This window comes from Cupressus sempervirens, chromosome 1, assembly GCF_028749045.1.
Source record: "Cupressus sempervirens isolate cs-2001-9-10 chromosome 1, ASM2874904v1, whole genome shotgun sequence".
Taxonomy (NCBI): domain Eukaryota; kingdom Viridiplantae; phylum Streptophyta; class Pinopsida; order Cupressales; family Cupressaceae; genus Cupressus; species Cupressus sempervirens.
Genome location: NC_143118.1, coordinates 5891941 through 5908875, shown reverse-complemented (window position 1 = coordinate 5908875; position 16935 = coordinate 5891941). Strand labels below are relative to the sequence as shown.

The 16935-nt window shown below is 37.2% G+C and overlaps 1 protein-coding gene across 1 annotated transcript in view; it reads left to right on the top strand.

Annotated features, from left to right (window-relative positions):
• Positions 1 to 3061, top strand: part of LOC149575861 (Lipase/lipooxygenase, PLAT/LH2 family protein) — a 41712-nt gene extending 38651 nt beyond the window's left edge. The window contains exons 3-4 of the mRNA XM_089815813.1: positions 1261 to 1653; positions 2014 to 3061. Coding sequence (XP_089671939.1) covers positions 1261 to 1653; positions 2014 to 2858 — 1238 coding nt within the window. The 3' untranslated portion in view covers positions 2859 to 3061. The remainder of the gene's footprint in view (positions 1 to 1260; positions 1654 to 2013) is intronic.
• The last annotated feature ends 13874 nt before the right edge of the window (positions 3062 to 16935 follow it).

Here is a 16935-nt window from a genome sequence, read left to right as displayed (position 1 = left end):
ATACAGCTATAAATATAGTATTTACTTAGCTTGCACATGTCTCAATTGACTTTCAAATTAAGGTATTGTGGATTGGTGGATGAACAACATATTAGTGGCAAGAGTGCAAAGGTAGTTAAGAAGGTACCCCACCCCAACACAGGCTTGCACCCACCCCTTAAATAGAATTAACCAGTCACTAACATTTTACCTAATTCTTGCATCATTTCGTCATCATATCCATTCATGTCAACATTCAGAAAGATATTCAATCGGTCCAACTGCCAGCTTTCCTAAGGGACAGAAGTTTGGGCCTAATTGATTGGTCTCAGATGAAATTGACAGAGATTGGGAATGATTCCTAGTTTGTATGTTTAGACTAGTGAAAACCTAATCGCCTTCTTTTCAGTTATATTCTAACATATGATTTTATGTAAGTTGTGTTAAGTGATAATTAGCAGGTGCAGGTGCTACTACGTTCATTGTTATTACATAGTTGTGGTTGTGGTTGAATCTAGTTATGAAGCTATGCAAGTAACTTGTGCAAGAAGCTAATTATTCATATTAAGTAAAGGGTTAATGCTCTCTTTCTATAATCAAATTCTTATTATCGTATAAACTGAATCCCATTTTCATATTAATACAACTAAAGGTGACATTTTCACATCTTCTCAAGTGTTTCCTCTGTAGTTTTCTGGATTTGTAAGTGCAATCCGGTTTAATTTTTATGTTATACAGTTGTGCTTACCAAGGTTGTTGGTATGCCACATAGACATCAAATAACTCTTTGCTATGTTGGATGATAGTTTGGTAATAAACTTGTGACCTTGTGACATCATTGGCACTTGATTATGCATTATAATACCTTTTAAGATATTATTGACCTCATAACCATGTTCACACATCAAAGTGCTCATAAAAGTTTAAAACACTACCCATTGAATGAGTGAAAATGATTATGCTGATTATTAAGAATGAAACTAATTTCAGGCTGAGAGATTTCTCTAGACATTTCTTCTTATCAATCATAGTGCAGGTAGTGATCCCCCATTCCTTGCAGAGAATACACTTATTGAACCATCCAGCTACACTGAGAAGGTCCAAAATCCTTAAAAACCTTGGAATTGCCTTTCTTATCTATTTCACAAGCTTTTCTATAACTAATACTTCTACAGTATCTGCATAGCATCTTTTATAGATTTCCTAATTTTGAAAATGTACGATGTTTCTTCATCTGTTGCTCTTTTAATGGTTATGGAGTTTGTCTCTTTGATGTTGCAGCTTCTGAAGCCATTGTGCAGCCTTTGAAGCTTCTACCATCTACCCCAGTCAAATTTAATCTGACAACTTCACTAGAAGAGGAATTACACTCTTCATCTGATTTTTCTGAGTCCCTTTACAGAGTTGAATTGACTACAAGCAACGATTCCTCTTCTGATTTGAGTGATATAAATGCTGGAATCCTACTCTGTATAATTGGGGAGAATGGCAATTCAATCATTCAAAGATTTCCAGCTGTTTTGCCCACTTCTCAAGTGTTGTCTTCAGGCACGTCAAAGATTGAAGAACAAAACTGTAATAGAATTCATTTTCAGAGAGGCTCCATGGATGGTCTGACGTTCTGGGGGCCTGACATAGGGAAGCTTGTAGCTCTTTGGATTGGTCCAGAGTCAGGTTTGTAATGATAAATATGCCTGCGACTCTTCTCAACTGTAAATGAAATCGCTTGTATCTTCTTTGCAATGCAATTGAGAGTAAATTCTGCATTCTCTACAAATAAAAATAGAAAGAAATATAGGTGGTCTATGATATGCATGATTAGACATCAAACTGCTGTGGTCATTGAAAGTTAAAAGCTTGTGGAACTGGGTATAATCTGTTTGCACAATTTTTTCCATAAGCTTTTGCTTTCAATTTAATGGACTGTGAAAATCTCATGTACATGCAGTAGTTATTATTAAATTCCATACCATTATTAATCTTTGATATATGCGTACCTTTTTTTTTCTTCGATCCAATTTTCTTCTTATCCAGGTTCTTGGAGATTAAGCAGGATAAGTGTTCTGGTTATACCTCCAAGTCAAAGGGCGGATAGAAGAACTGATAATCTAGAAAAACAAAATTGTGAAAATATTGGATTCTACTATAGTTTCCAGACCAATGAAGTTATGCTTGGAGAGGGCGGTGACTCAGCAGTTGAGCTGAGGGCTTCTGGAGTACAGGAAATATCTGGTAATGACATGTGGACAAAGCCACTGAATTCCAGTATACTTAGAACAATGACATCTTCTAAAGATACTGGGAAATTACAGCAAGAGAGTTTGAAATATTATGAAGATTTAAAAATATCCCTGCTTCTATACAGTGCCATACTCGTTGCTAGCGGCACACTCATTGCAGCAATTGTTGGCAATCCAGCGATTTCAAATGGGTTTGCAATAGGTGGGACTTTTGGCTTTCTCTATCTGCTACTATTGCAAAGGGCGGTTGACAAATTACCTGGGCCTCCTTCCTTTGATAGCCAGAGTTATCCAGGTCCTACCAAAAACAATTCATCGTTCCAGGACAACGATATTAATAGAAGATACAGCGTAGAAAAACGAGGCCAAGACAAGGATGTGGAATTTTCAAACTTGTCAAGTTTAGAAACTAAAAAGTTTCAAGATAACTTATCAGGATTCAGGGGACCGCTGACAAGGCTATCATGGATTATAGCAATTTTGTTTTTGACATCAAAATATGCCTCTGGAAAAGTCATGATAACTCTGGAACCTCAAGAGCTTCTAGCTGGAGCTGCGGGATTCCTTACATGCAAAGTTGCTGCAGTAATGGCCTCTTTTAGAACTATACCCTTGGATTGGAAAGACCATAAAAAGTGATGTTCAATATGTTATCTTAGAATTTAATTTGAGATCATCGAAATACTTGGTAAGTTGGCAGATAGTACCTATTGGAGTATTCATGACAATCCGTCAGCTAGTAATGCGTTGAATTCTATTATCAGATTGTAATGAAGCACTCATTGAATTCAAGTCAAGTTTTTCAATGACCAATCAAATGTTCAAATTTTTCACGTTACTAATGTTTGTGCTCATATCAATAGTGGTTTTATAACTTTTACAATTTCAAAACTTTCTGAAATTTATATTTCTAGCTTTTTTTGGGCATATCCCCAAATGACTATTTTAGGTCCCGTTATTGCAGTTGAAACTTATAAATAATAAAACAACTATTTAAAACAACCAATCATCGTGAATATATTCCCTCAAAATTTAGAAAATGACAAATACAAATTATGAATTTTGGAATCTACCAGCTTCCAAGCAATGGTATACAGTATACACACTTTCAAGGGTTTTCAATTCTAAAAGCTGCCAGACTTAACATAATGTTATACACATCTGCACTTCTCTTGTACCTATGAAATCTTCATTAGCTAATAGGGATGTCAGGTTACTCCTACACAGTCTTGGTGACTGTGATCTGCCCATGGAAGACAAAACTATATATATATATACCTACGTGTGTGTGTGTGTGTGTTCTAAATGATTTTGTTGGGACGCATTGGATATTCACAAAATTTTCTCCTAAGAAACAAGGTTTTCTTGATTTGGGCTGATCTACAGCAGAAAACATCACTGGTTGACCTGATTTTTCAATTAAGGCCAATTGAATCTGTAATTGTATTGTTTTTGTAAACTTACATGGCTTAAAGCTGCTAAGCCTCTCATTCCTTAGCCACTATCAAAAGTTGATGTATTATAGCTGCAGGAGAAATGATTTCTATCTGCGATGAATTTGCTAATTAACCGTCTTCAGCTTCCATGTCATCTTTCTCTCTCCACTCTGCATACTATTCCTGGTTTAAATGATTGAATGCATTTAAAGTTGAATCATTTCCTATTCTCTGCTTCCACTGCCCATACCACTCTTGAAGGAAATCCAAGCATTATCAGTTACTTATTAATTGCGTAAGGAATACGTCGGTCTGGGTAACTGCACAATTATATAGTGATCGCATGAGGAATATTAAATGCATGAGTAACTGACGTGTACAGCTTATGTATCATTGGTTTATATTCTGCAGAGCATGTCTATGCTGCTGTCTCTTCACCAATTAATCTCAGAGTTTATTCTGAGTGTACCGATTCTTCTGTGCTTGGTATTGATAAGATACAATAAGGTGCTCTGTGTACTGTTGATGTTAAGGATATCATTTGCTTTCATTGTTGATAAAATGCTTCTGATGATTGTTGAGAGTCAACAATCTTTGAGAAAGATTATTATTCTGATTAAGCTTGGAAAGATCTGTAGTCAGATTTTGAGTGTTCAATTAAGAATCAAATTTTGGGTGTGGCTAGATTTTTCCCTTGGGCAGGAGGGTTTTTTAAGGATAAACTTTTGTGCATGTTCGTTCTTTAGTTTTGAGCTTCAATTCATTGAATTTCTATGTATTTTGGTTCAAAAATTTAACATCGTATCAAAGCGGGTTTAAGAAAAGATCCTGAACAGAATATGACAGTTGAATTCTAGAAGAATTGTGATGTCTAATGGGTGTCGAGTATGTTGTTCCATGAATTATTGAATACTGAGAAATTCTAGCTAATTGCATGCTGATGGGAATTTAAGAGATTATGGTGTCCAAAGCTTCCAAAGCATTATTTTTTATGCTTACATGTTTGGCATCCACGTCTACGAGGATAGAAAATGTACTGGTGTTCGAATGTTCCATTCTCTGCTTGTACTATTCTCTTTTGTCACCATCCATGTCACTATCAAAGGAAAACCAAAGTGCTTGATGTTTGTGGGAAGGAAGTCCTTCAAGGCATCAATTGCTCAATAATAAGTATATTATGTCAGCATACCAAGGATCCTGAGTGAAAGAATCCACTTTCTAAGTTTGACATTCAATCCCTGAATTTGTCTTGGCCATGGCTTGAGACAATTCTTATTCATGGACTAACCTCATGGGTTGCATTTCAAGGTCAACTTCTTGGACAATAGCCATCCATTTCCCCAAATATTCCCCCAATTCACTTTGCATGAGAAATCATGTGTACCTTTCTCGTAAGGCTATAGTGTCAAAATTTCTTCATTGCCTAGACAAGGAAAAATGCTTGTTTTTTGAGGGCCGAATACCACATTTCAACATTCTTGAAGGGGGAGCTCATGAAAGCTATGGGTCGTTCTTCCCTTTTAACCCTTTGGGTCAACACAATGGCAACATATTGAGCAAAGGAAAAGGGGTATATAAAAAATAGAAGGGTGCAGTTTGGACTTGCCAAGACTGGGGCCTCCATTATAGCCTATTTGGCTTGGGAAAATGACTCTTTTTGCTTTTGAACTCCACTTGATTTTTATGTCATTCCTCATCATATCATTTAGAGGCTAAGCAACCTCGACAAATCTTGTGATAGTGTGTGACAACATTAATCTTCCCAAAGAAAGATCTCATTTCCTTCCTATTGTCTGACATCTGTAGTTGCAATAGTGTCTCTATTGTCTCGAGGTAGATGACAATTCCCTTCTCAAAGACTATGTCCTAATGATTTCCCTTCCGCGACGCCGAATACGCATTTCTTAGGGTTAAGGGAGATGCCATACTAATAACATTGCTCACAGATTTTAGTGAGGTGGGTGCGATGATCACGCCTCTCCCAGGAGAATATGGTATAATCATCCATGTAGATGATTATGCATTTGTTAACCAACCCATCAAAGGCATGTCCATTACCTTTTGAAAAGTAGCCCCGACATTGATTGAACCAAAGGGCATTCTCTTATGTGCAAATGTTTCCCACTTGGTGGTGAACGCGGTCTTGAGTTGGTCTTCAAATTCAACCATGATCTGGTTGTAGTCCAAGGACCTATCCAAAAAGGACATCATTTGTGAGTCATTTACTACTTGTGACAACTTATCCAAAAAGGGCAAAGGGTGGTTGTTTTTCTTTGAATCATTATTTAGCTTTCAAAAGTCTAACACAGAGCTAAATTTCCTCACTTTTCTTCTGGACCGAAACTAAATTGGCCACCCATGTGATATGTCAGTTTAGAAAGATTATCCTTATGGATAGCAATTTTTGAACCTTTTGGAAAATTAGGAGATTGATTGGTCTTTTCTTTTTCCAAAAAGGCCTGGCATGCGATTTCAAGGGGGTAGTGTGGGTCATGATGGATGTATCATATGATTTCAATTCCTTGCATCCCTAGGCAATAACATCTACATATTCTCGAAGAAACATGAGAATCTTCTCCCTCTCCTAAGGGGAGCATGAGGTACCAATGTAGATGTTCTTCTCCTTGATGTTTATTTTGAGATTAACCTTTTTGTATCTTCCCCCTTCAATGAATTGGGGGAGTCTCTCTTTGATTCAAGGATCCAAATCAAAGACTCATTCAAGCGTGACCATCTCTTTAGGGATGCTATTGGTTGGGAGTTTGAGGATTTCATCATTTTCATCCCCTAGCCCATGTTAGTGTGTTCTTGCTCTACAATTTGATATTTGAAGACACCTATATTGGCTAGAATTTGAGGATGTGTCTATTGTCCTCAATGATTTGTAAGTGCACTATGTGTCAGGGACAATGAGAGTGGGTATTATTCCTACCAAAAACTGTCAAAGATGGGAACCATGGGTTTGTGGTTGTTGGATGACACGATGAGGGCGTCTGGAACATAATTACATTTCTGGGGAATTACTTCAATCCCAAAGGTGTCGAAGTCCTCTATTAACCTCCAAGCTCTATTGTAGTATGCTGCCAACCACTTATCATGGCATGTGTATTGGATCTAGACTTGTTTGACTATGAGTTCCAAGTCACCCATTTTTTGCAAGTGGGTAACTCCTTTACATAGAGTGAATAAAAGGCCAAAGACTAAAGCCTCGTATTTGACAACATTATTGGTGCAATCAAATTGTAGTCTTCCATAGGCACTGACCTAGGTGCTCATACTAAAGAAAAACCTTTTGAGTTTGTGCCGAGAGAGTGTGCATTCCTTGAGGCGATGTTCCCATTGGGGAACCAATGCCTCAAACATAGGGTTTGAGTTCTTTGAATTCAACATGGTTGACGAACATAGGAGTCGACAAAGAGTTTGAGGACTCACAAGGTTAATTAGGGATTGGTTAGGCAGGGTATGTTCAAGGTCTTCTAGCGTAGCGCTCCGAGGAACATCTTTCTAGCATCAATTTTTGTTGATGCAGCTTTGTTGCACATTATGCCAATAGGGTTAACGGTTGTCACCAAGTGCGGAGGCGATGACCAACATCGCTTGGAGGAGTTTACTAGAGGATGAATCCTCCTAGCTCACAATTACCTGGTAGTCGGGTCTTGATTGTGCATGTTTTGGTTTACTTGGATGAGTTGACTAGAAGATTCAAGGGGACTTGCTTGTAAGTTGCACAATGTTGGGGACTAAAAAATGGACATATCTGTGAGTAACCATACAACCATTTAATTTTAAAAAAAACATCATCATTTTAGAAACATCTAACTATAGTTTGCTTTCATTATTATTTCCATTAAAAATACATGTTTAAATGAGTGAGCTACTTAGCATATCGACAATCTACAACCATTAACACATGCAAGCACAAGAATGAAACATTTACTCAAAGAAAATAACACCATTCAAAAATTGTTCAAGTCAAGGATGGAAATAAGAAGAAAACATAAAGATCTCATGCATTCAGAGGTAGAAGACATCAAGTATGAGGCATAAGTATCTCTTTATTCCAAAAGTAGGGGATAGCTTCACTGGTTCAAGATCAAATACCATTGCTTTAAGGAAGTGTTCACCATTCACTAATTGAAAATACAATATTGAAAATGGAAGCATATGGACAACAAAATTATCAATTTTACCAACTCTTAGGGGATCAAGCATTCTTCTATTTATACACAATTAACAATTTCTTATTGGGAAACCAACCCTACTTTGCAAACATCTCTTTGGCTTTTGCAGTGGCAACCCTTGTGCTTGAACTTGTCAAAGGTACAACAGGATTTTCTTGTGACTCTTTTGTAGTCTTCTTTGGTTTCTCCATTGTCTTTTGTTGTGCTTTTCTCTTTTTCTCTTTTCCCTTGGATGCTTGCTTGACATCATCTTCATCATTGTTTTTGTCTTTGCCCAATCCTTTTGTTAGTTCTAGCGGTCCTTGACCTTCTTTCTCTTCATCATCTTCTTCTACTTCTTCTGCTATTACCCCTTCACCAAATTTCTCTTTCAATTTCTTTATTATCTTGTTCTTTTTCCTTATGACTGAGGCAATCTGCAAGTTAATAGTTATTCTAGACTTTGCCTCCTCATACTTACCAAAGGATGTAACATCTTTGTCCATTTCCTCTACCAATAATGCAGTAATGGTTGTTGAAGCCTCATCAACATTAATTTCATATAATAAGGGTTTTAACCATCTAACTCTTGGCATAATTGCTTGTACATATGTGTAATCAACATCAACTAGAAAACAAACATCATTATAATGTTGTTCAACTAACGACATAGGAATTCTCAATCTTTTCTTCATAGACTTCTTAAAGTCTTCAAAATAACTGGTCATAACTGACTCAAAATTATCACTTAATTTTTCAATGAGCTCTCCTATCTGTTGAGTAACAAATTTGTTTGTCTTCTATGAAATCTTACCAAATGTAGGAAAAGTGTTTTGCACATAAAAGAATATGCACATGATGAGTGAGGGAAACTTACATTGTGAGTTCTTGGCCTTCTTAATAGCTTCCAAATTTCTGATAATTGTTGTAGCTGTAACTTGTCTAGGTCTTAGGAATGATCACACTTCACAATTTTGTAACCTAGGTCAACTACCATACAAGATACAATGTTCTTCTCGATTGTTTCCTTTGCATCGCTCCTTATACACTTCAGTCTATCAAGGGTAGGATACCCTGATACCTTGTGAATGGTCCTCATAGAGATTCTGATGGGTCCACCTTCCAACCATATTTGATTGTCATGTATTCTGCTCAACACAATCCTTATCCATTCAGTCTTAAACATTTGTGGGAAATCTAGGACACACATCAACCCTTTACACTCAATGATCTTGTTTTCTTTTGTCAATACTCCATTATCACACAACTTCTGATAAATATCCCTAATTTCCATATCACCAACCTCACGTACCTTGCAGGTATAACACCATTGCACATCTTGGATCATTAAAACCTTTGGTGGTATCATAGATAACACACCAGACAGATCTCCTTTATAAGCGATATCAGGGATGACACATAATAGAGGTTGTTTCACATCATTGCTAATTAATTGAACATTGAAAACTTCTTTTCCTTCTTTCTTAACCGTTGTTGAAGAACTAGTTGCCATTTCAATTTGCTAGGGTTTGCAAAACACGAAACAATGTAACTCAACACAAGTTAAATACCTCTCAAATCTGTCGAATATTGTTGAGTTGCAGTAGAATCCCATTTGAAAACATTTGAATCTCCTTTTGCAAATCACCTTCGTGCTCTTCAAACTCTAGTAAGTGCAAATGACTCAAAAAATGACTATACAACAATAAAAACCTTGCATTAATTTCTTAGTGCTTACACTTGGCTGATAAGGTTTCCAGTATGCTCAACGAACATAGTGAGCTCGACTATCACTAACATTTCTCTTCTACTTGGTAGTCACTCTAATACCTCAAATGCTTGGTAACAACACACCAAACAACATAAGGATAGATTGTCTCATACTTCTAATCACTTCATTGCATCTTAATTCATGCTAGGATTATCTTTTCATACCTTAGATGCTTGGAATTGATGAAAAAATAGCTTTTCAAGTGTCAGTTCTACACGTACCTTTGATTGCCTAGTTGGGGGTAATGTGATTACTTGATCCATTGGATGAAGTGACCTCATCTTGGCTTGAAGTGCTGCAACCTTCCTTCTTTTTCCATGTCTTGTTCATCTGTATCTTCACCTTCTTAGCATCAACCTTTTCTTTACCTTTGCTGAATTCACTGCTCGATGCAGATGACTAAGTTGGATAGTTTCTGCTCACATGATTGGTCTTAAAACAACCAAAGCATACAACCTCATTCAACTATCGATGGTAATTGCCTCTGAAATGTGTCCTAATGCAATTTACAACAACATGACCATACTCACCACAATAGTGACAATTGTGCCTTATATTGTAATCCCAGTCATAAGTATTACCTTGTTGATGATGTACATTGGTTTTCTTGTTTGATGTCCACTTGGGTTTAGATCTACATTCATATCCCTTGTGTTCATACTTCTTACAGTTGTAGTAGTATCCTTCAAATCTTTGAATGTTGATGGTCTTGGTCCTGCATTCATGTACCTAATGTCCTTGCTTTTTCAATTATGACAATGTCCTTTGAATTTATGCTTAGGGTTATGATTTATAATGTTGCTCCTACTGATGTTTGCTGTGTGACCCAATTTTCCACAATGATGAAAAGTGGGCTTGTTGATCTTTCCCTTATAGTTTCTTTGCTCACCACTTCTAGATGATTCTCCTTTTTCTGTTGTAGAATAGCCCAAACCAGCAGTGTCATTGTTTGACCTTGGTGCTTCCATCAGTTTTTCAAAATACTTTATGGCTTCACTAGGCTTGTTAACCTTTTCTTTCTCAGTCTTCAATTCATTCTATAGTAGGGTATTCTATGTTTGCAAAGCTGTAATCTCAATGTATTTCCTATCCAGTTCTTGATTTGAAATCAAATTGAATGCTTGATAACTTTTGCACATCCGATGACTTCTCCTCAAGCTTGTTAGCCAGTAGTCTTTTGTCTTCTTCAATAATAACTCTATCTTCTTCAGCTTGCTTTTTCAGTTCAATTATCTCACACAACAATATTGATTGAGTTTCTTGTTCTATTTTCATATTCCTGACTTCTTCACTTAGGGCATTGATCTTTTCCATCATATTTGCAATTGCTGCATCAAACTGTTTTGAGTTCCTATCCTCAAATAATCCAGTAGTGTCGACTTCTTGATATTGAGTGTCATCTTATTGAATGGCCAATTCCTTTCTTTTGTTCAATGAATGATGTAGTTCATCTCTTGCCTCCTTGAGTTGATGTAGGGCAAGCTGTATTTCAATCTTATGGTTCTCAATAGTCTTTCCCAATTTGTAGACTTTCATCTTCAAGATCTTACCTCCAAAGCTGTCAAACTTTCCTTCCTAGAGAACAAAGCGCTGATACCAGTTGTTGGAAATAACAATGGAAAAGTAAGTTTTGAGAGGGGGTGGGGGGTGAATCAACACTGAAAACTTTTGCCTCTAAAACATATCACCTTCAACCATCTCACAACTTAACATGTAAACTGAAATAACTAAGCATGCATGACATCCATAGCATAAAGTAAATATCACGTAACACAATAAATTGATTACCTAGAAACCCTCCAAGGAGAAGGTAAAACTTGAGTGGGGATGACACCCACAAATCTTCACTACTGCAGTTGTAAAGTGTGGCCTATTATGGCTACAAAGTTTTGATCATAAGCTATGATCTACCCATTGAGAGGTTTGCCCTATTAAAGGCTTACAAAGACTATTAGGTCCCACCTTGCTAAAGGATTTAAACTCACAATTAAGTAAGCACTTAGTTAAGAGATTTACAACAACCTATTATGACTACTTTGTTAAGAGATTTACTCTGTATCACCTGTTAGAATGATTTAGCACTCGATCCTTCAGTTAGCACCTTACTTCTTGATGTCAGATCTCCTCTTTACTAGTTGTAACTTGATCCTTCTAATCAGATCTATCTTCTCTAAACTTTTCATTGCTTGCCTCTCTTCTTCTCAGCCTAATTCTTCATTGCAAAACTCTATCTTAGCCATCTTCTCCATGTTTCTTTTGCACCAGATACTCTCCTTAGTATCCTCCTTTGCAACTTAGGTTACCCTTAGGGTTTCCTTCTTTTATAAACATCATGGAGAAGGAATTAGGTTAGAATCAACGACTATGGTTGATCCATATTGCCGCCTAAACCTTACCTTAATTTGATTCATTGCATGCATTGCACAGGGATGCATAATATGACTCCATACTTATCTCTTATAATTGTAAATTCATGATTATGTCAGCCAAAAACGGTTTACATAGAAGTTTTTCCCATTACAAACAACTATGTCATAGACTGTTCACTCAGCATCCATAGGCTATGATGCTCGATAGTTCCATATACTGATACTCAACTTCTAAATGGCTTGGCACTAACTATTGGTCGACACCTAAATCATTCGGTACATACTATTTACTTGACACTTGAGTGACTCAAAACACTCTGACTACTTGGCAACATACTGTCATATTACTCGACATGTATTGTCTAGGCACTTATGCTCGACATGCTTTGATCACTAGGCTCACACCGATTTCTCGGCTTGCTCTAATCACTTGGCATGCACCATGTACTCAGATTGCACTATTTTTTGCTAGATAATGACTAAGTGTTTTTACACTATAATGTCAAAACCACAATGAGATTAACAACTACTTATTTACTATTATTTACATGTAAGTACTACCAGTGGAGTATGTACGTTCTTATTTACATCATTGAATGGGACATAGAAGAGAAGGAACAAGAGAAATAGAAAAGGAACTTTGGGGATCTAGATCCCAAAGATAGTCATTTTTTGTGCCATCAGACAAGTCCAATTTGTTTATTCTTCTTGAGTTGCCTACCCCATGATGAAACTATCATCCCCACTCCTTAAATACTAACAAACGTTGACTACTCTACTGACACCCCGATCAATGTACAAGTGCCACAACTCCCTCTTACCATCTATGTCAAATTCTTATTGCTACGTACATACTTTTGACAACATCTTGTGCGTGACAAATGGTCGGCTTTGGAAAAGTCCTCAATAGTTCTTTCTACAAAAGTAATAAATGAATAAATAATAAGTCTCGGGTTTGGAGTCTTTGTTTACTAGTTACCTCAGGATAAAAGAATACAATGGTTGGGGGACACAAGATTCCCATCACCCAGATTTTTTTTAAATCTTTCATATGCCCCAACAATTTCCTAGAGCACATCCTCATCAATATTCTTTATACACTTTAATCATGTCAAGGCTTCTTCCAAGTGGAAGTTTGCATCCTTAATCATTTTTTCTATATGATTACACTATTGAAAACTACAATTGGAACAATTTTTATTTTTTTGTTGATGTCAAACCTACTGGAGAGACATTTACTAGTGTAAGAATTTGGCTTAGGCCAGAATTCACCCTAGAACTAAAGAACTCAACACAAGCACACCGTAGACCAAAATAAATAGAGTATGATTAGAATGACAATATTCATTCAATAATTGGTTGAGAGTACACTAGGAGTGCTTGAATATAAAGGCCTCAAGAGAGCTTCTAGAATGCATATGTCATACAACTAGACACATGTCCACCAGATATGGGTTATCCTCCATTGAGCACGGGATTAAGTGCGATGATGTGAGGATAAGCCTACAATGGTGTAGCACGCAAATCAGTGGTGTAGACAACATGTGCTAAATGAGGAGTGCGGATAACTGTGTTGTCATCATGACAACTCAGTGAATGATGCATACTCCTGTGTTGTAGACACCATGTGCATAATTAGAGTTGCATAAATCAATGAGAGTACACAAACTCCTAAATGTCTCACCTAAAATAATAATAAAATAATACAAAATATTAAATAATGCATTAACCTAAGTAAACTTAAGTAAGTGTAATAAGTAAATACTTATTTACACCAACACCCCCCCTTAAGTGCAACTTAGGGGAATGCCCTTAAGCTTACGAAATCTAGGATGCAATGCAATATGGGGCCGGCTACTAGACCATGTTAGGTACCCATGTACATAATGATATGCAATCTCCCATGAAGCGAAGAAAGAGGGAAAACCTCATGGGAAAAACCCTCCCCCAAAAAGAGAGATAAAGAAGGATGCATGGATGGATGGAGTAATCAAGACCCCCCCATTACGACATACATCCAGTATATACATAAGAGAATGATGAGAAGAGGAAGAGAGACAGGATAGGCTCCCCCCCCCAAGAAGAATGTTAAACAGTGTCTGCTCCGATGAAGAAGCTGATCCAAGACTGTAGAATGGTGTTCCTCCCCTTAGGAAGAAACAATGCCAAGGGTACAAATGAGATGCTTCTGCTATGTGTGGAAAGAATCCCATGGATGAGTGATGTCTCTGAAACCTGCTCAACTGGTTGAAGAACCTGTCCCAAAGAACTATTTGTCTCTGCAACTGCTAATCATAAGTATCCACAATCACTTCAATTTGTGACGATTGATCATGTAGAGAATGAACAAGAGAGTTGGATGGAGCTCTTGTGACAACTAAAGAAGGTAATTCTGCATCAAGAAGAAGAGGCAGATCATGAATACTGTCTCCCAAATTTGTCACTGAACCTGTATCTAGAAGACTGAATGTACCTTGCTATTCTGGACCTATCACTATGGTGATGTATGCATGTGGATTGAATTGATGAAGTGACCTCTCACTGTAACTGTCGATAGAACCCCACATGTCTGAATCTATTGAAGCACTATCACTGAAATCACTATCAGTATCCACATAGTATGATGTGCAGAGAGGAGTAGAGGATAAGCTTGGAGAACTTTCCTCAAAATGTACATCCTTCTCCACAAATATCTAATGTTTCTTAGGATCTAGAAGTCTGTATGCCTTCACACTATCTTCATAACCAATGAAAGTACAAGACCGAGATGACTGTGCCTTGCATCCCCTGAAAGATCTCTTTGCCCATGCAGGACAACCGAAGACTCTGAAGTGTGTCACAATAGGTTTTCTGCCGCACCATGCCTCAAAAGGAGTTTTTCCATCTAAGGCTGGATGAGGAGAACGATTGAGAATGTGAGTGGCACTGGTGATTGCTTCGACTTCTAATGATGGATCTAGAGACTTGGCATGAATCATGCAACTTGCCATAGACTTAAGAGTTCGGATCCTCAAAGCTGCAACATCTGTCTTATGCGGACTGAATGCTGGCAGAGTTTGAAGATCAATTCCCTCATGTCTGCAAAAGTCCTTAAGTCTTCTATTCACATCCATGTTTCCATTGTCCATGCGGAGTACTTTGATGACTTTCTTGGATTTTTGTTCTACATGAGCCTTGAAGGCTAGAAATTTGTCCAACACTTCACCCTTACTATGTAGAAAGTAGACCCAAGTGAACCTTGAAAAGTCATCAACAAAGTAAGTATGTAGCGATCCTGGTTGAATGCAAAAGGACTTGCTAATACCATGTGAACAATTTGAAGAACACCTATTGCTCTAGAAGACTTCCCTCTTTGTAACTTCCCCTCTGGATGCATATCCACTGAATCTGTTGAACATTCACCCTTAGAAAAGTTGATTTGAGGTAGACCTTTCACCATTTGGTATGTGCAAAGTTGCTGAAGATAGCGGTAGTCAAGATGACCATACCGTTCATGCCATAATTGCATGTTTGAATTTGATTGTGATAATAAGGCCTTTGAAGGAGACATGGGTACAAAATGAGAGAAAGAGTACAACCTCTTGTGATCATTCACTTTCCCCACTGTAACCAAGGAATCATCTTTGAGACTGTACACCTTTACTGAGTCTAGAAGGAACTCAACTCTATGTCCATCTCCAAGGTGAGTGATTTGGTAGATTGATAGGAGATTCAAACTTAGGTTTGGAACTTAGAGAACCTCTTGAAACTCTCCATTTTCCATCTCCACGTTTCCTTTTCCTTCAACTTCCATTTTACTATCATTCCCCATGAAGATGTGTGGTACCTTTGAGTGATTCATTGAAGAAAAATCCTCCTTTGAAGAACCCATGTGATATGAGGCACCCGAGTCAAATATCCATTCTTTTGAAGAGTTTAAATTAGCCATGAGTGCTTGCCCTTTGCCCCCTTTGAATCTGAAGAAGATCCCTTCTCCTCGTAATCATTAGGCAATGGAACATTATGTTTCTTCATGATGTTGGTCAACTCATCAATCTTTTTGAGATAACACTCATGCTCTTCATGACTTTTTTTCTTGCAATAAGCACACTTATTCTTCTCCTTATTGTTGTCCCCTTTCTTGTTGGAATTCGAGAACTTGCCTTGTTGATTTGATTGAGGTGTTGTCTTTTCTGCATCCTCAAATTTGTCCTTCTTACACTTCTTCTTACCCTTTCCTTTACTTAAAGATTGTGCAGCTGAATTTTGAGAACCCTCATTGGCCACCAATGCTTTGGACTGAGGTGTTTTGAGAATCCCCATTGATTTCAACTTCTTTTCTTCATCATCCAACAGTTTTGCATATTCATCAAAAGTGACTTTCTTGTAGGCAGCCCCTAAGCTAGTCTTTGAGGTGTTAAAAGAAGATACAAAGGTAGAATATTCCGATGGCAACTTATTATGTATAAGATAGATCAGTCTGTCATCTTTGATAGAACTCCCACAATAAATAAGCTTTGTCCTTAATTCATTCACCTTGATGATGAAGTCTTGTATTGAGTCATACGACTTAGGATCTAAAGATTCAAGCTCATCTTCAATTTTGAACACATCCTCTTCAGACACTTTACCATAAAGACTTTCAAGGGTATCCCAAGCTTCCTTGGATGTAGTACATTTCTTGATTTGATACATGATTTTATCATCTACCCCCAAACATATATCACCTAGGGCTTTCCTATCCATGGCTACCCAATTTGAAATATCACTTGCAAAAACATTATCACCTGTTGGTTTAGGAAGAGTACATCTACATATTGTGAAACTCTATTATGCATTAAGTGATACACCATTTTGATTGACCACGAAGCATAGTTATGAGGAGTTAATTTAGGAAACTTAAAGTTACCCATAATGCAAAAAATGAAAGAAAAGTGTAGAAAAGAGAGAACACAAAACCAAGAACACCCCCCTTTTTCACTAAATCAAGAAACCTCCTAA